The sequence below is a fragment of the Alosa pseudoharengus genome, unplaced genomic scaffold, assembly GCF_046254945.1.
Source record: "Alosa pseudoharengus isolate Yale_2024_CS ecotype anadromous, Long Island Sound unplaced genomic scaffold, YU_APseudo_1.1 YU_APseudo_1.1_scf_15, whole genome shotgun sequence".
NCBI classification, from domain to species: domain Eukaryota; kingdom Metazoa; phylum Chordata; class Actinopteri; order Clupeiformes; family Clupeidae; genus Alosa; species Alosa pseudoharengus.
This window is the reverse complement of record NW_027468620.1, coordinates 29,081,257-29,105,529: the sequence shown is the minus strand read 5'-3', so window position 1 is coordinate 29,105,529 and position 24,273 is coordinate 29,081,257. Positions and strand designations below refer to the sequence as shown.

General features: G+C 45.6%; 1 protein-coding gene across 1 annotated transcript in view; it reads right to left on the bottom strand.

Annotated features, from left to right (window-relative positions):
- Nucleotides 1–24,273, bottom strand: part of lrmda (leucine rich melanocyte differentiation associated) — a 194,058-nt gene that overhangs the window by 9,728 nt on the left and 160,057 nt on the right. Inside the window, exon 6 of the mRNA XM_076285126.1 lies at nt 12,014–12,095. Coding sequence (XP_076141241.1) covers nt 12,014–12,095 — 82 coding nt within the window. The remainder of the gene's footprint in view (nt 1–12,013; nt 12,096–24,273) is intronic.

The following is a 24,273-nucleotide window of genomic DNA, read 5'->3' as shown; positions in this document are numbered from 1 at the left end:
CCCAACCAAGCAAAAACAACCCATCTATATATTTTGGAGCCTTTTCAAACTGGGCTCCAGTGTGCTTTCCCCACCCTCTGTTGTGACCTCAAATGAGCACTTTCTCTGACGGATGATAGCAGGGCTGGGATGGTGAAGCTGTTCTACCGTTCTTATTGAGCTCAAAGATACGAATGCGATACTCCTTCTTGTGACCCCATCACATTAACATTTCTCTCTTTCGCCTCACCCTTGAGAGGTAGCATTACTGCAAAGGCAACTCCGTCGCGCCAGATTAGCACAGTCAAATATTGTGAATTGAAAGTGACAGGACTCATTAATGAAGTCCTCAAACAGCTGCACTGATAAAAGTCTATCGCTCTCTGTACTCCAACTTATGAGCACAGGGAGGAAATTGAATCCTGGAGGACATAAATTTTCACTGAAGAAGGAGATTATGGTGGAGGCCTAATTCAAGGCTGCTTAAATTAATTTCAATGACATTTATTCTATGTATAGTTAGTCTATGTGCGCCACACAGACACTCTGTGGCCAGGAGATAAGAGGATGGTAATTTGAGGCTGCATTCAAGCAGTTTACAAAGCGCTAATCTCACTGGAACAATATATGAGCGAATCATAAACAGACTTACAATGCAGCTAACAGCTAGTCTGAACATGGAATTGGCAAAATACTAGTGCATCATCATTTTAGACTGCTGAAGAACATCTCACACAGTTGTATGTTCAGTTCTTCATTTAAAGTAATTCAAATATTTTATGCTGTTATACAAACAACAATTAGTGGACCACACTGCTAATATAGCTCTAATTAAAGTAAAGGGAGACTATACTTATTAATACATTCTAGCCATTAATAGTCAATTTAATACCCATCTAGGTATTAATTAGTGAACTCTACCCATAAAAAGGCAGTTTGATTTGGGATCTATGAGGCTGGCTAGTTATATCATTACAGCCCCCTTTCTAATTAAAAGCAGAGGGCAGATAAGTGGTCCTGCAACCCACAGTGCAATTTATAATTTGGCTGATTCCAGTAATGCCTCTCCATTAATGGGAGCGTTTGAGAAAGTTGCTCATTTAAAGTTGAATCGCTTCGACAGGATTCAATAACAAAGCGGCATTGTATTAATCATCTTTCAATGATGACTTCACTCTTAATCTCTTTGACATTGGAGGCAAGTCGTGCATTAATGACAGTCTGAATAAGTGTGCATTAAATAATAATTATCCTCCAATACAGCATGAGAAAGAATGTGTAATGAAGTCTATTGTCAGGTCAATTAGAGTGATTCAAACCGCTGTGCGAGCCAAGGATAGCCCCCGTGCTCAGTCATCTGTACGGAAGACTGCAGTCGGGCAGGTCATGGGCACCATGTCAGAGACTGCATTAAGGGGAAAGGGCATGTTCAGTTCAATATCCTGCAGTGTCACTCAAGCTTGACGTTTGCGTTGGGCTCTGCCTGGTCGAGTGCATTTGGGTGATTGATAAGGTGACTTCATATCACACACACTCTTCATATCACACGTCAGGGATTACTTCTGAAACACCTGCACTCGTGAGAGGGAGAGGACCATTTTCAGTGAGATAGAAAATATTACATGTGGTTCATTTATATTGTCTAATGTACAAGAACATTATTCATGGGATGGTTTCAATGACATTTCGCTATCAATGATATATCTAGAAAATCTTCCTACCAATATTACAGGTTTATATTTTGTGAATAATATTAGATTGTGAGTCTCATTAATCATCACCCATTTGAGACATTACTGTATGTCTATTATGCCACCTTTCACTAGCCAACCATAAATGGCATTAACTGCAGACGTGTGCAAAGATACATGTCATGTCAACTTGAACCTGGACACAACGTGGATAAAGAAACAAAGAAATAAAGGTGGACCATTATTTCACACTACCCACTGACCACTGGGTTTTCTATGTAATCAAAGAGTTTTAAATATACCACCATCCACCATGATATTCTGAACACTATGCTATTCAACTGTCAAAACATGTCTGGGACAATATTGATCGAGGGTCACATATCATACTTTGTAGCATTGGGGCTCAAATCAACAATGTTGTGACCGAATCCTGACCACAACAACCCACAAGAGTGAATGGCGCGGCGACTCCATCAAACACCTGGCCAGGTCATGGAAACCAGAGCTCAGTCCCAGGCAGACGTCCATTAGCACATGACCACATGCCTTAAACACTGCCTCAGATGAAGCAGCGTGACAATCCCTCCAAGTGACAGATATCAATACCAATCTGAGTCTCCTCCGAGCCACTGCACTCACAGATCAGACAGCATACACCTGCCTGACCGTGGGACACGCGTCTGGCTCCCGCGGACCCTGCAGAGATGACAGACACACCACACACACACACACACACACACACACACACACACTCACACACACTCCACACTTATTACCCCACCGCGATGAAGTGCTGCGTGCTATTTTCCGGCTCGCCTTTATTACATTCATTTCAGCGGGGCTCCTGAAGCCTGATGGAGCAGTACCTGGGGCCTGCCGCAGCCTCGGCTGGACGCTGATGCGACATGACACGGCGACAGAAAACAGGGCGAGGGGATGGGAATAAAAAGAACAAGGGCCGAGCCGAGGAGCACCACGGTGGCAGCAAGCGGGGCTCTGGGTGCAGGGCGCGCCCATCACCATGGATCACTGTTCCGCTGAAAGCCTGGTGTCACCATGATGGAGTGAAGGGATCACTCAGACGACTGCCTCATCTGCCTGCATGATATCAATCTCACAGCCTAATTCAAAGGGACATGGTAAAACATCCTTTAACACCAGGCTGACTCTCTTTCTCTCTGCAGGCTTGGGTGGAGAGGTTACCTTCTCTGTTGGGTGCTTCAAAACAGCTTCTCAATTTGGGTATCAACCTCATGGACACTTGACAAAGCTGCCCAAAGATTTAGATGCATATCTCCAGCAGGCAATGCATAATAAAGCAGAAAATAAGGCTTCATTTGATGCCCCCATCATGGTGGAGGAGAGGTGGGGAGACAGGAGGAGAAGATTAAGCAGGTTGAATTAAAACAAATGATGTCACCAGACAGGAATCTATGACAGCCATGACATAACAATGAGAAACTGCTGAACATCCATTAAGGCCTTGCCTCCCCGCACCCCATCTAATGGACAGGAGTTTACTGAATCTCTACTTCTGTTAATTAATATGACACATCCTGCTTCAGCATGCAGCCAGGGAGACGGCCGAACAGAACGAGGGAATGATTAACCACGCTGCCTGCTACTGAGGAACAGCCCCCTCCTCTCCTCCTCCTCCCTCTGTCTCCTCCCTCTCTCTCTCCCTCTCTCCCCCCTCTCTGTCTTTCTCTCTCTCTCTCTCCCTGACATCCTCGGACCATCGTCAGCTTCTGTGCACATCCCCTGACAGGTAGAATAATAACGGTCATACATCACTGCCCTGAAAAGTCCAATAACCTAAATCTTCGTGTGCCACAGACCCCGGGACTCAATTACTTTATTGACATGTAATCTTCATAAGGAGAGAAATATTGAGCATGTAAGGTCGGTCGGTTATGAAGACGTATTATCATATTATCTGCATGGGGGCTGCAGGGGGCTTGGACCTGACAAAGCTAATTATAATCGTACATGTTACAGGGGCTCAGAGCGTATTATGTGCTTGGCTGCATGAAGAAGTCCCCAGCTGAGGTACGGCTCCACCAGGGCTGGGGATCGCAGAGCTGATAGGAGCCGCAGTGTTCTTCCAGGGCACCAGAATTAACTAAGTCAAATATTATGAAGCTCATATCTCACTATCATGCAGTGCTGCCAATACCTTTGAACTACTTTCTTTTTGACCAAACAGTACTGTGGCGTAATTGTATTCACTAATGCCTCCAAAAGGAGACCAAAAACAAAAACAAAAACAAAAACAAAAACGATACAAAACAAAAAAGATGGCTACCTTAGGCACAGCTTAAAGTTCAGTAGATCTGAGTGTGTATTTGTGCAGTGACTTGAACAGCTGCAGTGCCCAAATGTCACAGTTAGTTAGTGATTGTGGAGGGCTGGCCCTGGGTCTGGAGTCTCTTTCCCCCAAGGTTATCTTAATGCCATACCCCCCTGCTCCGCCAGCAGCAGCACGCATGGCGAGGGAAGCCGCTCAATCTCCAATGAAATCAAGCACGACGTGTGATATATTCTCAGGCTGGGAGTATTCTGAAAGCATAAGGGTGGCAGCAGCCCAGATTACCATTACGATATCTTAGAACTCGGGGCTTAACATCCCATTTATTTGCTTCACAATAATCACAGCAGCACCACGAGGCATGGGGAGGAGGGGGAGAAAAAAAACGAGGCCTTGAGCAACGGCCATGGAAGTGCAACTGGGTCAGTGCGTGTAAACACTGGTTCTCACACTCGTGTCTGGAGGACGAGCGGGGAAAGTGGTCCCGCAGGCCGTGGGTGTTCATCTCTACTCATCTAATTTAATGCCATTTTCATCTTTTGTTCCCCCCTGCTCCGCTCTCTTCCTCTCCATCTCACCATCGCACTCGGGCATCTCTGATGGCGGCGGCGCTGGATGGGGAAATGGCAGTCTGCTGGAGGAGGTACAGTACAGTGCTCAGCTGCTCCCCTGGGGTACTGGTTAGCATAGCTTAATGGTGTCAAGTGCACAGGCATATTTTATCTCCTCTCATGGGGCAGGCCCATTTGCAGTGATTCAGTCTTAAGAATGGTTCCATTACAGTACAATCTCAAACACTTACCTCCCCCTTTATCACCCCTGGTTTTTCCTGGTCTGGCGTATCTTTTTCAAACCAGCGTATATATAGGAATGTGCATGTCTGTGTGCATGCTCCACTGCACTGCTTTTAGCACGGGAACAGAGCGTATGTGGAGAAAAGCAGGAATAAGAAAACAAAACTGGAACAGAAACCAGTCAATAAAAATAAGATCTGACAATAAAATAATATCAGTGGAATTGCCAAATATTTTGATTTGGTTTCTTATAAAAAGTGACTGAATCTTTCAATTCAATATTGAGTTCAGATGGGACAAGCCAAAAAATGACAGGGCCAAATTTGAAAATGACATGTTCTCAAGTTGGTCAGGTGACCTGATGTGGTGAGGTTAATCACTCACCACACTCTTAAAAAATGTACTCTTCTCCCTGACAAATGACAAAAAAGTATTTATGTAAATCACTGCTGTCTGGAATTAATTTTTAGGCCTCACCCCCATGACTCAGTCAACTCAATAGTCTCGCAGCGACACAGCATGTCAAAAATGATCACCCAATCAAATTATGACAGTAAAATAACTTGTCAGCCTGTATTACAGTGATGGAGAAACCTGCTCAGTCTGTTCACAGCAACTTCATAAACAAATCATTGTGACAGATTAAAAGGTTGCTTGAGACTGTAGCATGTTGCTGACCTTGTTATTTTAGTCCAGAATAGAATATTCTACAGATAGTAGAATAGTGCAGAATATTCTACAAAAATCAAAGGTTAAAACAATAAAAATGAAAGGCACATTTTTATAGGGTCTGCAAAGTGCTTAAGAACAGCAAAGTGAGCCCAAAAAGCTGACTTCAATTAAAATGATATCAATGAAAATTACATTAGGCATTACACAGAGAAGCATACTTTTACTGTTAGCATAGAGGAGGAATTAACTCAAATTCCCACTGATGGCATATTAATGGGATTCCTCCCTTCAAACAACACCAGTGAATGCAGTGTGCAACTTAGAGGGGAATGAGATGAATAAAGGAAATTATTAGAGCCATTCATCAGGCTGCTGATATTCACACATCAGTCCAAGTCCAGACATGAGTGTGTAAGTGTCTTGTGATTGTGTATTGAAGTTGAGACAGGTGACGATAAATCACAGAATTCACCATTGAACAAGAAACGGTTCAGACAATGGTTCACTGGAGCCTACCGTAACTGATAGATGAGCCCGGCCTCTTGTACCACGATAGCAACATAGCTGGAAGAACATCTGAGCACGAAAACCATACCAATGAATCACTCCAGAATGCCATCTTGTCCCAAGGTGACAAGCGCCTTTCTCTCATCATGTTCAGCTGGTTAAAAAATGTGCTTTATTGCTGTTTAGCATAAGTGGGCCACAAATGGTGCTTGGTGTGAACAAGCCTGACTTAGTGCTGACGATGTCGAGGCCACGGCAACATGAGATCCCAGACGAGGTGGCGCGTCGGCACACGGGACGTCAGCCCACTGGGGGGGACATCTCCCCAGATCTGATTTCAGTGATTAATAGGCCCGATAAACATGTAGCGCACAATTAAAGTAGAATGATGGACACTGTCATACAACTAATTGCCATCATTTGTAATTCAAATCGCAGCATGCTTCCTGTTCACACAAACAACAGGCGAGAAATAGTGTGTGTGTGAGAGAGAGACAGAGAGACAGAAAACTTTCTCAAATATGACTCACACACACACACACACACACACCACTTTGGGAGCACATCTTCCCAAAGTCTTGAGTTACTGCTTTATGGCACATTCAAGCCCCCTGTGAGGGAGAAATGTCTTGTTAAATATTTCCACTGGCCTTCACTTCCACCAGTGCTAGAACACAAGAAGTGGTTCAGTGTGCACAGATCGGATTTGCCTCGAGTTCCTCGGCCTGTGCCAGGGCTCTCCCCACGTCTGTGCTGGAGTGCTGAGAGAGGAGGCCTTGACCCCGCCGCCTGGCTGTCCCTTTCAGACCAGGCAGTCCTGGAGAAACTCGAGGACCCAGCATCGATCCCCCCCCCCACACACACACCCTCCCACCTCCCGTAAAAAAAAACGCCAACCATCTGGATGCCGTTCCTCTCATAAATTACGATGATAAAGTCCTACGTTTCGAAACCATGAAAGCCGTACCTAACCTGTGCTAACGTTCTGGCACAACTAAAAGCACGGCGGGAAACACAAGCCAACGTCTCCGATGTCCCCAACGCCGAGCAGCAAATCACCCCGCCATGTGAATAATGGTTTGACTGCATTAGCAATCACTCTTGAAGCTGATTATAACATGAGCATGGGGTATCCATTTGTGTGATATATTCACTGTCATGTTCCAAGGAAGCGCCAGCGTTGCTGGGAATCAGACCAAGGTCCCGAGTACCACAAGAATGTTATTGCGAGCGGGCGGGACCAGCTGGCAAACATTCATGCCCTTGTCCATCACCCTGACACTTTCTCAGTACAGGCTGACGAATCGTTTAACTCCCCAAAGCCAAGTACACGGCGGGTATAAATAGATGTGCTGTAGTTGGTTGTTACCCTTAATGATCAAGTGCCGTGAGTTCTATGACATCTCAGGTGAACATATCCTCTCCTCATAACCTTCCATTTCAAAAGGCGCAGTTTATCAGAGCCTGTTTACTTTTTTCACCCCTTTGCTTCCATCGTAGCCACTTCAGAGCCTCTACCACTTGACTTAAACATGGTTTATTAACACACGCCTAACAAACAGGCTGTGTTTACTTCATATTCAAATGACTGCACAAAACTAAAACAAATCTCTTAAATGAAACCCAAGCAAATGCGAGCGCTAAGTTGCCACTGTCATGTGTGCTTGAAACACTCTTTAGAAAGGGAGTCTTAGAAGTGAGGCTCCTGAGGTTCACTTCAGCTACATCAAACAGGAAAGTTCGACCAAAAAAAGAGAAACCAGGGGAAAAAAACAATGGTGTCAATGACATTTCCCCAAACCCGACACAAAACAGAATTATTCAGTGAGCATCGTGCCATTCTCGTTGGCGGATAATGACACTGTGGAAAGGAAACAATCTCAAAGCAGTTGGGGAAATGGCAAGCCAAGAGTTCAGCAGTTTAAACTGTCAAGGAAGTTAAGTCTTCCCTGGCGTTTTAATCTATCCCGCTCCGTACCGAGACAACCTAGCGCTGCATTCCAGCACTGCGATAAAGAAGGCCTGCCGTACCCCACACGACTACCACTCCGAAAAAAATATATAAATAAAATAAAATAAAATAAAAGCCCAGATTCCCATCCTTCAGAGGGGCCGACAGCTGAGTGTTTTAGATGCATTGTGAAGGATCGCAAAACTCTTTTGGCGCTTCCTGGACCATCATTAATCTCCATGGCCAGACTAATGGATATTCATGTTCCTGAGCCAAGCCACTCCTGGGAGGCCCAGCACAGCCCCTGGAGAGGAGCAATATCAGATCAGTCCACAGACACAAAGGACACCAGAAAGCACAGCGCTTATAAAAAAAGACATTCAGAGCAGACCACAGGCAGGTACTGTTTATGCTATAAAACCAGATAATGTTTCCTGACTTCAAGTGAGAGTCTCAAATGGATGGGACAAAGAGCATTTAGCATGAGTGCACTGGAGCTTTTGTGTGTTTTTGTGGCAGGAAGGCTGTCCTACAAAAGTCTGTTCCTCTAACATTCATCACCATGACTGACGTTGTGTTAACGTGTCTTTCTGCTACAGGTACACAGTGACTGCACATCATTCAGTGTGATAACGACCAGCCTACTAGTCACTTTGTCAGACACACAATAACATCCTAATAACCTCCTCACCTCACCCATGTCTATACTGACACATGCATTTGAATATAATTTTACAAATGCTCCTAAATGCTTCTAAACAACCTTAAATGCCACAAGAGATGTGCCATATACTTCATCAAATAACAGAGTTATGTGATTTTTGAGTTGAAGTCCTAGCAGCAGGAATGGGTTAATGGCTGCGCTGATACTCTCCATATTAAACAACAGGCCCCGCTCAACAGACATGGCCAACATTTGTCTTCAGTATGAGAATGATCCTCATCTGGGGAGAGATGCCACTGCTATCCTCATCAGGCGTCCGTCTGAAATGTCCCGCGGAGCACGTAGAGGACTTTAATAAGGAACACCAGAGGCAGGCGGACTCTCCCTGAGCCATTTTATGGCCACAGCCTCCATATAATACTCTGACGCATCACAGGAAGCCTTGAGATGAATGGAAAAGAACCATCAGTGGACCAGGCTTGGCCTTCAGTTTATGCCTAGAGATTTGATGAATGAACACAAACCATTTACAGCGGGGCCGAGAGCTCTTCCTGTAAGGCAACTGTGCCAGAGGCAAAGCTACGGGCTATTTGATATGCTTCACCTTATAAACTGGTAAGAGCCATTTCATAGTACTAAATACCAGCCACGCTCATCCATCGACTGCTTCTACTAACAGACAGATTCTGGGCATAAATATTCACAGTGGCCTATCAAACTAGCCCTGTTGCTTAAATAACAACGTGAGCGTGACAACCAAACTTTGTGCAAATGAGTGATGTGTGCTCTCCAGATGTAGGGTAATGGGGGAGCGGGAGAGGAGCAGCAGGTGTAGAGATCCCCCAGTCCTGCTGAGCTCTAAGAGTCAGTGCTTAGCACCCACAGCTCCGTCATCTGGCCGCTCCCTGTCCACACGACAGGCCATTTGTCATTATTTTCACTTTTTTGGCAAAAGAAGGGAGGGGGGGGGGAACGTGCAGCGCCTTTAATGGAATGCGCTGAGCGGTTCCAGATGTTTGTTTATTTGTTGTTGCCGTGACTGTAAAACAGTTTATTCTTCAGATATGTTCTGTTTGGCCGTGCGAGCCCGTGCCAAGCCATAATGAAAGCAAACTGCAGGCGAAGCGGAGAAAAAGTGCAGCGTCTCTGGGGTGTCGTCAGTGCAGATTTCTCTTTGAAGGCTGCTTTTCCTCCAGGGCTTTTAATAACAGTTGTGTGCCATTTAAAATACATACATACAACACAGCTGGAGCCCTGCCCAGAATAACAGCACAGGGAGGCGGCAGGCCTGATATAGGAGTATAATTTCACTTGCTTTGGTCTCCATGTACATGTAGCTGCCTAAACAGAAGATTGATGACAGCCCGATCTGCCTTTCTTAATATACACGACGGTATCAAAGACAGCGGCCAGTGCATTCCGAATGTCCAGAGGATCTGGGGAAGCCACCGTATATTTCTATTTCAATTATTCATGCTAGGGTCATGGAGAGAATAAACCACTGCTATACAGACTACGTAATACACTGCGTACAAGGTGTCCTTTTTCTCGTAAATCTTTATAACAAAAGCCCTCCTAGGAAAGTGTTCGGGTCAGACAATGACTGCATCCATTGGGCGCTGGTGGCTGGTGATTGGCTGTGCTGGGAGCTGCTGCGCTGGACGCTGGGGACTTTAAACCCGAGCTGACAGTAGAGCAGGCTCCTGCGGCCACTCGCCCGGCCTCCTCGCTGCCCGCCGGAGTCTGCCCTCGTGTCACGTCTGCGCCGAGACATGGCCTCCCTGCGCAGACCCCCTCTTGTCTCTCCTTTTCTTCTCCTTCTCTAGCTCTCCTTCTTTCTCTTCCTTTTTTCTCCCTCTCTCTCCTCCCGGCTGAGCCTCGGTCTGTCGGCTCCCTGCTTGTCTACCCTTACTTGACTCCAAACGGCCCCAGACAGGGCTGATCCCCAAAGCCACACTGTCCTCCCTTTTTTTCCTCCCTCTCTCTCTCTCTCTCTCTCTTTCTTTCTTTCTTTCTCTCTCTCTCTCTCTCTCCTGCCCCCCTTCTCCCTGTCTCTTGCTCTTTTCCTCTCTGGTCTGGCCACTGAGCTGCCAGCACTCTTCCCCTCCTGAGACCTCCTGGCTGCTATAATTACCGTTGGCACGTTGGCTCTGGGGCCTAGGTGCAGGTGACATCAATTGTAGAGATATTGAGAAATCGCACAGAGCCTCTCAGTATCAGACAGCAGGCTGTCAGGCCAGCCTCTAATCCCGTCGGCTAGTGCCATGCAGTGTCTAAGCCACTGCAACGGGAGGGGACTGGGGATTGTGTGTGTATGTGTGTGTGTGTGTATGTATTTGTTTGCATGTGTCTGTGTATGTACTGTAGGTCTTGTGTGTGTCTGTGTGTGTGTGTGTGTGTGTGTGTGTGGGGGGGGGGGTCTTTTGTGTGTGTGTGCCAGTGTCTTTAAGAGAATGCTACAAGGTACATTTTACATGTGCACTGAGCAGAGGTGATTATGTGGTGGTGAAGATTTCCACTCGTAAAAAATGAGAAAAATGTAAACACAGCGAAAATCATCGTGTTTGCTCCAGAACCCTTTTCTGCCATTTCATTAAAGTATGTTTTTATCATGCAGTCAAAGGTGAATGCAAATAAAAGAGTTACAGTGATGGAGGCAGTGCATTAAGCAAATAGAATATGTAATAAGTCAAGATAAATAAAAAGCCCATGATAAAGCCTGTGGACTAAAGGGAACTGAAGGACAAAGATTAGGGTTGTGTTATCTAACACTGCAGTACAGTATCGTAAAAATAACAAATGGTAAGTGTCAGCCTCCCCAAATCTAAGGGGGAGCAAAAATATTTCATATGTCAGGTCCCGCGCACCTTTTAATGGACTATTCTCAAGCAACATGATTTTGACAAAGCGCCGGACGTTTCTTTCCGCCGCATTTGAAAGATGCGGGTCAGCCTTTGTGAAATAGATCTGTCCTTGGTGAGGGGCTGTGGAGCGCACAGATGACCTCACACACACACACACACACACACACACACACACACACACACACAGGAGAGCCACTGGCGGGGTGTCCAGAGAGAGAGGAGGTGTTCAGGTGTGTGTGCGGCGGATGACGCCGGTGATGAATGCCTCGTGCATAAATACCACTTCCTCTCCGTCAGCGCCACCCAACGCCATAAACATTTTTCTTTTTCCTGTTCTGCTGTCAGACCTTGACTAGCTGACTGCTCCAGGAGAATTTAAACATTCTGCTAATATTCGCCTACCGCTGTGTAAGACACCATTTTCTTTTTAATCATCTAACCATGCATAGGGTCCCATTTGGTGCCTTTGTTTAGTCTCCTGATAAATCTCCCTGGCAAGGATGTCCACACACAGATTTTCACATTCAAGCAAATGCAGTATTCGGGACAGTCTGGACACACGTGAGAAGCATGGTCCTACCTTTGTGATTCTTGCCATCTCTGGATCCTCTGGGCAAAGGTGTGTAAGGAGTGGCATGGCATTCTGGCCTATCACTGGAGTCCTGCATGGGAGAAAAGGATCATTAGAGACAAATAATGCATTTCAACTCTGAGCCAGTGCATAGTCTGTGTGTGGGTGGACCCCCTTTAACACAACATCCCTCAGGGAAAAGTGCAACATAATAATATGGCTGGTTTCTAATTCATTCACTTACTGTAAAGAGAGTCAAAATTAAAACCCCAATTTGTCACTACCGAATCAAGTCAGATTGAAATGATTGATGATAAAAAATAAAGGAGAAAGAAAGACAGAGGGAGAGGGAGAGGGAGAGAAAGGGGGAAAGAGAAAAGCAAGAGAGAGAGAGAGAGAGAGAGAGAGAGAGAGAGAGAGAGAGAGAGAGAGAGAGATTTCATTGCCCTGACTGATTGTCCAAGTGCCATAAATTTTATCAGTGTGGGGCAGAAAATGTTCAAGCCACCATTCGTGTTTTATCACTGAGCGCAGAAGGGCAGGTTTCATTACTTTGTGGAAGGGGGCGAGGCGCGCTCCGACCCTGGCTTTGATTATCTGTTCCCTGCCTGTTTGGGGGGGTGGATGGGGGCGGGGGGCTGGTGGTGATTCTGGGCTTGTGGGTGTTCAGAGAGGGAGGGGAAGGGAACAGGGGGGCCTCTCCACGGCTGAGCCATGAACAGGAATTGGAGGTCATCTCGAGGTCAGGCATCCACTCTCTCTCTCTCCGCCACTCCTGCGGGCTGCTCTGTGTTTACAGTCCAACAGGTGGCATTATGCCCGCGCCACGTGTCCAGCGTGTCCACCCTCCACCTCACACCCTCCGTGGTCAACTCACCCTAAACACAAAAGCGCTCGTGCCGGGTGCAAAACTGCTTCGGCGGAGCCAGAGCCCAGGGCTGGCTTTCTACAGGTCCAAAGGATGCTCTTCGTATTATTTCCTTCCTCTCTAAATGTTCTTTCAACGGCAAGCTACCCCATTTTTTTTGCTGGCCTGCAAGCCCTGGGAGTGGGCAGTTTATCATGACATGCTGCTGATATCTGATGCCTTTGCAAAAACAGCTTCCACCTCTGCAGGCGAGATCTCACAGGCTCTTTAATCACTATAGAAATTCAAACTGACAAATACATATTAGAGGAAGGGCAGGATTTCTTTTTTTTCCAAATGTTGTTTTTCTATAGTGCTGAGGACATCCTTTAGAGGAGAACTGGCTTCAGGTAAACAGTGTGGCTTAGAGAGCAAAAAGAACAGAAATATAGACCATAAGAACAACTATGGTAATACAGTCAGGGGGAAAATACAATTTCATTTCATGGCAGAAGACAAGAATTCTAATAAAACATAAAGGGATATAAAGGGGTCCATGTGTAGGTGAAGCCGTGTGTTTGTGAGGTTGTGAGGTGTGCTGCCGTGTGTTTGTGAGGTTGTGAGGTGCGCTGCCATGTGTTTGTGATGTTGTGAGGTTGTGAGGTGCGCTGCCATGTGTTTGTGAGGTTGTGAGGTGCGCTGCCATGTGTTTGTGATGTTGTGAGGTGCGCTGCCATGTGTTTGTGAGGTTGTGAGGTGCGCTGCCATGTGTTTGTGAGGTTGTGAGGTGCGCTGCCGTGTGTTTGTGATGTTGTGTGTTTGTGAGGTTGTGAGGTGCGCTGCCGTGTGTTTGTGATGTTGTGAGGTGCGCTGCCGTGTGTTTGTGATGTTGTGTGTTTGTGAGGTTGTGAGGTGCGCTGCCGTGTGTTTGTGAGGTTGTGAGGTGCGCTGCCATGTGTTTGTGAGGTTGTGAGGTGCGCTGCCGTGTGTTTGTGAGGTTGTGAGGTTGTGAGGTGCGCTGCCGTGTGTTTGTGAGGTTGTGAGGTGCGCTGCCGTGTGTTTATGAGGTTGTGAGGTTGTGAGGTGCGCTGCCGTGTGTTTGTGAGGTTGTGAGGTGCGCTGCCGTGTGTTTATGAGGTTGTGAGGTTCGCTGCCGTGTGTTTGTGAGGGGGTCCGCAGCGCTCCTATGACTGACCTCCCTCTCTACGATCCCCTGGCCGCGTTTTGTCTCTCCTGACGTCAGCGGGGCTGTGCTAGAGTCAGCTCCGGCCTGCCCCAGCTAATTTCCTCTCAGCCTGACAGATCAAGAGGCCTTCCCCACCAACATCCCTTTTCGGACGCACAAAGCCCCTCGTAATCCCACCGCTGGCCCACAATTAATCTTCCCAGTTGCCACATTATTAACGGCACCACCCACAGGCACAGGGGCTCGGCTGGCTCAGAGCCACCCCGCCCTGCAACTCCCACCACCACCACCCATTCCCCTAAAACACTGTCTCTCCACCAGCACCGCCACCACGCCATGTCAATCACGAGGGGCTCCACCCACCCTTCACACAAAAAAGTGACCTGCTGTCAACATCAGAGATTTCCAGGATTACCCCCTCTCCACCTGACCCCACCCGCGTCTCCTGATCAAACACAGACCCCCTCCCAGAGGAAGATTAATCGGGAGCGCCCTCCCACTTCCTCCCCTCCTCCCTCCACCCCCCCCCCCCTCCCTTGCCTCTTTCTCTTTCTGCAGTGACCCATCCTGCACATGAGAAAGAAAGGCCGTCTGATAATGAGAATCCCTGAAAAACTAAAGTTCAGGGGGGAGGAAGAAAAGGGAGAAAATCTCTATTTGAATCCCAGCTGTTTACCAGGCAGCCTGTGTCGGCCTTAAAGGGTGGCTTAGACAAGAGACCCGGCGGCTTTGATCAGCACCCTTGAATCCCATGAATTCATTTATTTCGTGGAGGGCCTGAAGCATACAGACGGCAGAAAGCTCTCTCCCTCTCCACAGCTGCCCTCCCTCTCTAGCCTCTCCAAAACTGAATCGACCACTGCCACTTGGGCAGATTATCTGTGCCGTCTCGCATATATCTGACGGTTCCACAAGAGCTTTTGGCTGAGATAAAACTTTGATATTTCCACTGAAGCACATCTTAGAGTTGCCTTGTTTGTCCCTCTCCGAAAAAAAATAAAAATAAAATAAATAAATAAAATACTTCAGACATATCAGTTTGACAATAGCAGAGACAGAATCGTACATGCACAAACAAACACAAGCACGAACACAAGAAAACAAAGGCCATAGAAACAAATGAATAAAAGGCAACACTTGAGAGTTTCAGTGTGTGTGTGTGTGTGTGTGTGTGTGTGTGTGTGTGTGTGTGTGTGCGGTGGCACGGCTGGGTCTGGGCTTGGATGAAAGAGGCTTCAGATGGTGCTAGGCTGCAGTGGCCGACACTCAAGCGGCATGACAAGGCCTCTCACTCAGCCCACTGCTCCATCACACATCCATCACAGAGCGGTGGCAGCACTCAGCAGATGGCACTCTGCTGTTGGGAGGTCTGCACCAAACAATCCTGACTGCTCCAGATCAGTGAAGGCATCCTACCCTAACAGTGCCATACCACGGACACAAACAACTTTCATTTTCTCCCCATTTATGGTCACGATAAACTAATAGTAAACATTATTAAGTTCAATTTATTTTTATAAAGTGCAGACTGGCACATTAAATGAAAACATATGTATGCATATGTAATGGTGTAAGATGAACAGCACAGGATACGAGTTAGAGAAGAGTGTCCAACATCACATAATCTCTCCCACTTACCTTCTGGCTAAAAATGAACCAAATCACTTTAATTATTGATATATTACACAGAGGTCCCTTTTGTAAATGCTACCCATCCCTCCCTCTCTCACACACACCCACACACACATATATGGACACAACCACATTTGCCTGTCACACACACAATGCTGTGTGGTTGTCTCTGGTTGGTGTGGCGCACAGGGCTCCAGGCTGTGCTGGCTCTGAGCAGATGGGGGTGCTGCAGCGCAATGTATTTATGAGGCTGCCGCACACAGCCTACTTATCACACACAGTACAGCAGAGCCGGAGCTGGGGTTCTGGGGCTGGGGTTCAGGGGCTGGGGTTCTGGGGCTGGGGTTCAGGGGCTGGGGTTCTGGGGCTCTGGGGCTGGGGTTCAGGGGCTGGGGTTCTGGGGCTGGGGTTCTGGGGCTGGGCATATGCTGCCTGCTGCCATCATTACTGTCTTCATCGTCTGACTAATCAGTCCTGTTTACGAGGATGCAGTGGGGATGGACACATGTGGGGGGTCGGGGGTGGGACGCAAGCGCACCCCTCCTGGAAGAGGGAGAGGGCCGGATGGGGCCCATGGCAGAGCCTCGGTCCCGACTGGAGGCTGAAGCCCCGGAGAAAGAAATCCACTGCGCAGTGCCAGGGTGAAATATGACTCCTCTGCAGTCACAAACACAAACACACAAACACACACACACACACACACACACACACACACACACACACACACACACACACACACACACACACACACACACACACACACACACACACACACACATATATATATATACACAAACTGTCAGAATCATCTTCAGCATTTAATAAAGAAGTGCTGATAACTCCTGATAGCAGTGTGATAATCAACCCCCTACAAATCACCAGTTGAGATTGGGAGGAGTGGGGGCAAGAGAAAGAAAGAAGGAGAGAGATAGAAAGGGAGAAAGAGAGAAAAAGGATAGTGATTGAAGAGACATTTTGAAAAAGAAACTATGCTGGGGCTTCACTGGGGACATTGCTTCTCGCAACAGCCATCTGGGCTCAAAGGGAGCATCCCAGCAGATGAGAGACTTTTGTCTCCAGCGCCACAACATGCTCCCACAGCCTGATCAGCAACACAATCTAATTAGCAGCCCAGATAAGGGGGAAAGAGACAGAGTCCCAGAGAAGAGAGGGAGAGAGAGAGGAGAAAGGAATAAGTGTAAACACCAGTGCTTTTTTATCTCCTTATACATCTGGACAAGTAGACAAAGTGCTAAAACGAAATAAATGTGCCCTGACAGCCACATCAAAGGGTTCAGCCAGAGGCTTACTGCTACTTAAGGCACAGGAATGCTGTTGCTAAGCATCAGCCTACAACCTATCAGACCCTAAAGAAGGACCTGGCTTCCCTTTAAGAAGAGGATAGGGAAAATGAGAGAGAGAGAGAGAGAGAAAGAAAGAGAGAGGGAAGGAGAGAGAGACTCCACAGTAAGGGGAGGCTGGGGATTCAATGAGATTTTTGTAGCTTAAAGCAATTGTTAGAAGAAACAAGCTTTCTGTTGTGTTTTCTCTTGACACCATTTGGGCTTTTTGTGCTTGCAAAAGACATGTAGAGAAATATCTTTTGATATGTTTTCTCTTTGGGTATGTATCAAAAAGTATTTTGTGTGAGTGTGTGTGTGTTTCAGCGTGCATGTGTGAAACTTGCTTGTCTTCATTTTAAACACTAGCACTATTTTCTGATGATCTAAAGATCACAAGGGGAAAGAAACTTGTTTGTATGCTTGAGTCAACATTTTTGCTGGTTTGACATGTAGCCTCCAAAAGAATTAATTCAACATTTAGCCATGCTAGAGGAACAGAGGATTAATACAAAAAACACCTAATACAAAATTAAAGGAGCAAGATATTTGATTTATAACTCATAACTCAACATTTCTCAAAGTGAATACTTCATCATGTGGAGGGCATTAAAATATTACATGTCAGTAAGTCTTAAATTATAAGCAAAAACATTTCCAACGCTCTCAGTTGAAACAACAAAGCTGAGGTAGGGCCTTGACAGAGCGCCGCGATGGAATGGAAACACTGTAAATGTGTGGAACAGAAATACCACACTGTGAAGTCCAATAAAAAAGGCTTACTTCGGCATTAGAGTGACCACCACAGACGGAGCAGACTTCAAAAAGGCCTCACTTTTATGGCTTTGACCTTGATAATTGTATTTAAGATGGATAGTCGTAATATGTTTTAAATTGCTGTTGTGCGCATAAAAGCTTATTAATTCTGTTTTCTTTGGTAATGACTGGGGAGAGAGCATTTGATGTAATAGTGCCCTCAGTCCAGCCTTTAAAGGGGCTTGAGTATGGCGTTAGCACAGCGGGAGCGGAGTTGAGCATGCATTTAATGATTTACCAGTTCTACTCGAGTGAACTTGCGCTAAGCAAATCAGTGAGTGATCAGTGATCACAAGCGAAACTGTTTTTGCTTCAAGCAGGAGGCAAATTGGGCACAGCGTACCACAGCACAGCGTTCTCTGTGTCGGCCTCTGTGGGAAGACATGGAAAGGTTGCATACATGAAGTTAATCGTCCATATCAAGCAGCCTTCTACTTAATCCTGTGTTTTGAGGGCTGCAATTTAAAGAGAGATCTGACCTTTCTGCTGCTATTGTCGGCAAAAGTCTTTTAAATGGTACAAAAACACATTTGAGGCTGAATGGCCTCTTAGATTTCATTAAGTTAGCATGAGCACACAGATACGAATGTCAAGAGTCTAATGGAACAAAACAATGCAACAGCAGCATGTATGAGTTTCCTGTGTTTGTAAGGAATCAATTACAGCTCAAACATTTCTAGAATAATGCAGATAACCCAGCTGCACTTTTAGAGGAACTCTCGCCCCAGACAACACACAGACACATCAGACATATTAACCTACAGCACTTACACATAATCTACAAAAATGTTCAGAGACATAACATACAGGGGAGATGGGGGAATTACAAAATGTTTGATTAGGCACAGAGACATGGTAAAAACCTTTAAAGTAAATATTTACAAATATTGCTCTTTTGTTTGTGATGACATTTGAAACACTAAGGTTATTGTCTCAAAGCATATCTTGGATTGCTTTAAAAATAGAACACTCTGGAAAAGTGTAGTGTTGTCTTGTGAGTCACAGATTTCTGAAATAGCTTGAAAGGAGCGCATAAATTCCATCTAATAAGTCGTGATTTCTGTCTCGGCTTGGCTCCTTCTCACACAGACGTGTGACATATCATGAGGCTTTCTGTGTGATGTTAAATAACTGAAGATTCTCCGAGCAGGACTGTCACACCAGGTTGTCGGGAATGCTTCCCATGCAATTAGATGCTCGGAGACATTTGAAGAGCGACCCACAAGAAAGAGTCACAAAAACTGACATGTGAGCTTAAAGGAAATTAGCTCTTCAGACGAGTGAAATGTGAAGGTTACTTAGCAATGCTTAAGCGAGAGAGCAACTCTGTGAAGTGCTCGCTCGACTCAGCCCTGCTATGAAGACTGCCATTTTCTTCACTTTCAGCTCGCTTGAGTCAGGGAAGATCACAGGAGAAATGAAAACTAATTTTGACTTGGGGCAAGCTCCCCCTTCCCACCCCTCCACGGCTACCCCTTCAAAAAAAGAGAGATGTGTCTAAATAATGAGAGCTCTTGATGTTTCCGGGAGATATGTGATGATACAGACACTCACCCACACACTGATACACACACACACACACGCACACACACACTACACAAAATGCAAAAACACAAAAACACACTAATCCACACTCAGACACAAACACACAAAAAAACACACACACATGCAAGCAAATACACACTATGCAACACAAACACATAGTCTGCACACACATACAATACACATATTCTCTTCATTAAAATCTGATGTATTATAGCCTGATGGATCATTTCATCATTTATGTTCAGTAACTGTAAATTTCCAAAGCAATATGAAAACAGTACTAGCCACCGTATATTAAGTCAACCAAGAAGTCGCTTGTATGAAGTATTATTCATTACAACCCATAACTAATCATCCACATCATTTGGTAGGAACACATGTCTTTAATCACCCATGTTGTCAGACTGGCATCACAACAGCAGTTGTGACAAACTGGATCACTTCACCGTAGATAAAGGGCGAGTAAACAATGGCAGCACAGGTCTGTGTTTGTTGTGCTTGTGGTGGTGGTTGTTGTTGTTGTGGAGCTGTGAAGAGAGAGCAGGCAGGAGCACTGGCCCCCTCCTCAGCCTCCCTCTCTCCCAGGAGAAGGACTTATGAAGGTGAGTGCTTTCATGACAGGCCGGGAATAAAAGAGACAAACCAGGGATAAAAATTAAATAAAAAGTAGCTGTCTTAAACAGTAATTGCACTCCTTTGCTGAGCATGCTTTCAGATATATAAACTTGATTTACTGTCGCCTCGCTACTACAAATCAGGCCGGGGAGAAACACTTGTGCTATGAAATTGTTTAATCTCATCAAGTTCTGCTTTCACAGCAAGCCATAAATCACAAAGTCTTTGTTATCATAGACCTCCATGAGCGCCTCAGGCAGGCAATGGATCGTGGGTATATATAATCTTGACTGCACAAACAGCGGGGTCGTCGCCGGCTGAAATACTTTCATATTAGCGGCGGTGCAGCTGCTGGAACACAGGCCCGTGATGGATATCTCATTTCCTACACTGCATCTATTTCCAGCAAATTATTACTGCATACATTTCTTGTCAACAGAAACGGCCAATTAATTAAGCTAAAGATGAACTCGTGATCACATCGACAAACCAAATAGAAGGGTGTGCATGTTGAGGTGGGGGGGCAATTTTCCAGTTAGTGGATTTACGGCAAGGGTCAGCTAAATGAATGATTTCAAAACTTCACCATAAACTCCCCCACCAGTCTAATATGTACACAGAAGCTCCCAGTGCAGACTCGCCGCTGATAGATTAACATAAAGTGTATTTATGCTCGGTGTCAGTGGTTTGATGACGGAGACAGTGAAAAAGGTTTATTACTGTAGAATAATATGCACTGCCAACCTTCTGATTTGGACTCATCACTGAGGACAACAAAGGACCACTTTGACTGTTGCTGGGACAGAACGCACACGGAGGAGGCTACTGAATGCATAATTCATAGGTAACTGTGGAGCATCTATTTGGCTTGGGCCATCTATCTACGGGTGGATCTCCACAACACAGATGAGCTGGAAGATTTATATGTATTTGAGGTCTTTTCTAGATAAATCACAGGCTGCAATTACACATGGAGAAGCGCAGCTGTGACCCCAGAGTGAACTAATGACACGGCAATATTTAAGATCTTTCCATCTTCTGCCTTCTTTATTTTGGCTAAAGACTCAAGGCTAAAAGAGAAAATATTTAAAATGTCTGTTTAAAGTCTGTTGACACAAGTTTAACTGATGGCATTAGGGTGTCTGCAGCACAAATGTCGTGTTTACCATTATCATTACATCCTGCCAAATTCAAACAATAACAACTATTTGTCAGATTTCAAATCTGGACTTTTCCCAATTAGTTACCCATCTAAACTGTTCACTGCTTATCAATATACTGAGTAGAAACAGCATTGAGGCCAACATGCTGTTTGTAGTGGGCAAGTTTTCAACCATCAGTGAATTGTAGTGTTTTCTAGTATTTTAGCATATGATTTGGTTCTTCTGGCCCAAACCTCTATGGTTTCAGCCAGTGCTAGGTGTGCTTCAAACACAATAAAGCCTGCACTGGTGGTGAGAGGGTAGCTGTGCTGCAACACAGTGGGCTCATGTCTGAATAGCCTGAGCTGTGGCGTGTGTGTGCTGTCTGTAAATGGCCGTGCGGTGTTATAATACGGGGCCAGTCAGGAAGGCTCTGCTGAATGTATTATTTATAATCCTCGCAGCCTGTCCCCCTGATTAAGCCAACAGAACTTTGTTTTACTGGGTTCTGCCTTTAATCTGTCTCTCAGGGAGATAAATGAGCGTGTGGCGTGCCAGCTCTCGGCTTTCCTCCGCTCCCTCGCTCTGTTTATCTCTCGCCCTGTGACACATCAAGAGCCCACACATCTGCTCCGCCGGCCGCACAGCCACGCCTGGTCAGAGTCCATGATGCTCCCCTCTCCCCTTTCCTTTCCTCGCTCGCTTTCTCGCCTCTTCGACACATTTGAATTCTTTCTCGACGAAATCACATCAAAACAAGGGTCCGCTCATTCGGAGAATCAATGCACGTTGCACGTCGGCTCACTCGCTGATTAATAATAAAACACTAAGAGTTGCATCTCATTCTGTTCTCTCTTAATGGCGTTACGGTAGTGGTGGAGAATTCAAAAAGGGGGGGGGGGGCTGAGGGACTTTGTGTGAATGTTTGTTTTTTTCCCTTGTGTTCCCTCCCCTCTGCCCGGTGCTAAATCACAGTCCCTGTCAGAGAGCACTAAGCTGGTGTGTGTCACAGGGGAGAGCAGGAAGCCCTGCGTATAATTCTGTCCATCAACTTAATTTATCACATCGGTAGCTTTGTAATCATGTGCCATAAGTTATGGGGGAGTGACACAAAGGAATTCGGTTCGAAGGCAAAGTGTTCATCAAACCCAGGGTCCGGCCAGGCTAGTCTCTCCCCAGCTCACTCTCTTTATTTAAGAGGAGGGAAGCACGGGCCTGCAGCTGTGATATCATGCCATCTGGACACCAGCACAATGGCTCTGTGGTTAGAGGAGGGCTAGGTCCGTGGAGAAACACTCTGGGACTGGATCTGGATCCCCTCACCTTTTGAACTCCGGTTGCTAACCGCATGCAGCAGAATACCTCAAGTTTGTAAATACTGTAACTGGGGCCTCAGGCTTCAGCATCTATTAGCATTTAGATGTGGAGGGAGCCTGCCAGCTCTAAACCTGAGACACATTCCAACACTACTACTGTTTGTTAACAATTATGACACAATGCAAAACTTTTCAGTACAGATAATAATGTAAACATCTTTAGCATATCAACATTTACCAACAACTCTTAGGGTGTATTGTATTGAGTTAGAAATATCAACACTCAAGTAAACACATTTGTATTTTGTTTTGCATTGTGTTGCGAAAGAGAGTATTTCTAACAAGTGTGTACAATTCTTGTGAGTGCATTGATCTATCTTGTTCACACATGATATGTGTCTTGTGTGTTCAAGATGCTTTTCTTGTTTGCACATTTTTTATGTGATTTGCCTGCCTGAATCACACAGAGAGAAGGTTGGAGAAGACTCTTAAAGGTATAGTCTGTGATCCCAATCCAATATATTTTTTGCAAATTCAACAAGCTGCAGTCCTCCAGCTCTCCATTCCGTGAGTACACTTGACAAATCTGGTGTTCGCACACAGTGTGTATGTTCCCATGTAGATGGGAAACAAACATACTGTAGTGGCTCTGGCCAAGTCATAAACAGCCAATCAACATGCAGTTTGAAGTGCATGGAAGAGAGGGTTTCATTTGATTGGCTGGTGAAGTCAAAACAACCTTTCTCCAGAATCACAGACTGCAGTTGAGTCTTCTAAGAACATATTTTTTGGTTTGAGACAGGGGCTCCATAGTTTTGTATTAAGGAACTCAAAGAACTACTTAAATGGGCACAGACATTCCTTTTTCTGTGAACAGTGAACCATTGAACTATTGTTGGCATGCTGTGAATACCTAAAAACTTTAAGTATAGCATATATACTCTTTAAGTATTTTAGAAGATGCCCCTTGCATATGTCCCAAACAGGTATGCTCAGGGTCTACATGGATAGTTGTTAATGAGAACACTTGCCCTTTTGTAAACATCAGAGCATCCTATCATCATAGTCACATAATGTTTTGATAAAACAGTACAGTACAGAATAATAATTAAAAAAGTCAATTAAACAGATCGGTGTCCTTCAAAGGATCAGACCTATTTGTTGATTCAACCTTGGTGAGAAACAGTAGCTGATTTACAAGATCCTCCACTTGGGTCGACACACTGGCTGCGATTGTATCCCAGCATAAAGACAGACACGGCTCGTAAGACGCTAACAATGAGCTATATCTCCCTGTGGTCTGCTCGCTGTGGCTGCATTTGCATATCAAGCCACTAGGCTGATGTGTAAACGTGCTCCATCAGATGCTGGCGCTGATGAGAGCCATTCATCCCTAGCCCAGCCTCCCAGCCTCAGAGCCAGACAAAGAGAGGAGGCCCTGAAAGAGACATCTCATGTCATAGCCCAGGAGAGATAATGGAATCGTTATACCTCCTTGATCACACACTCACTCAGACACACACTCTCCCTTCTCTCTCTCTCTCTCTCTCTCTCTCTCACACACACACACACACACGCAGACATATATACACATAAAATTCCACAGCACTTCAGTGCAATGGCCCCCTGTTCCTTTGTCTTTTTTTTTCATGAGAATGGCTTTTTTATCTGAGCACTTCAATTTGCAAGCCTTGCTGGAAGGCAACTCCTCCTGATATGTTAATTGCAGGGTACTTAAGTACTAAAAGATTAACATAAAACCCTTTGGAAACAAGCTAATAGTTGATGATAATTTGTCCGTGGCCTTTGTCTGTCTATCACTACATTGCC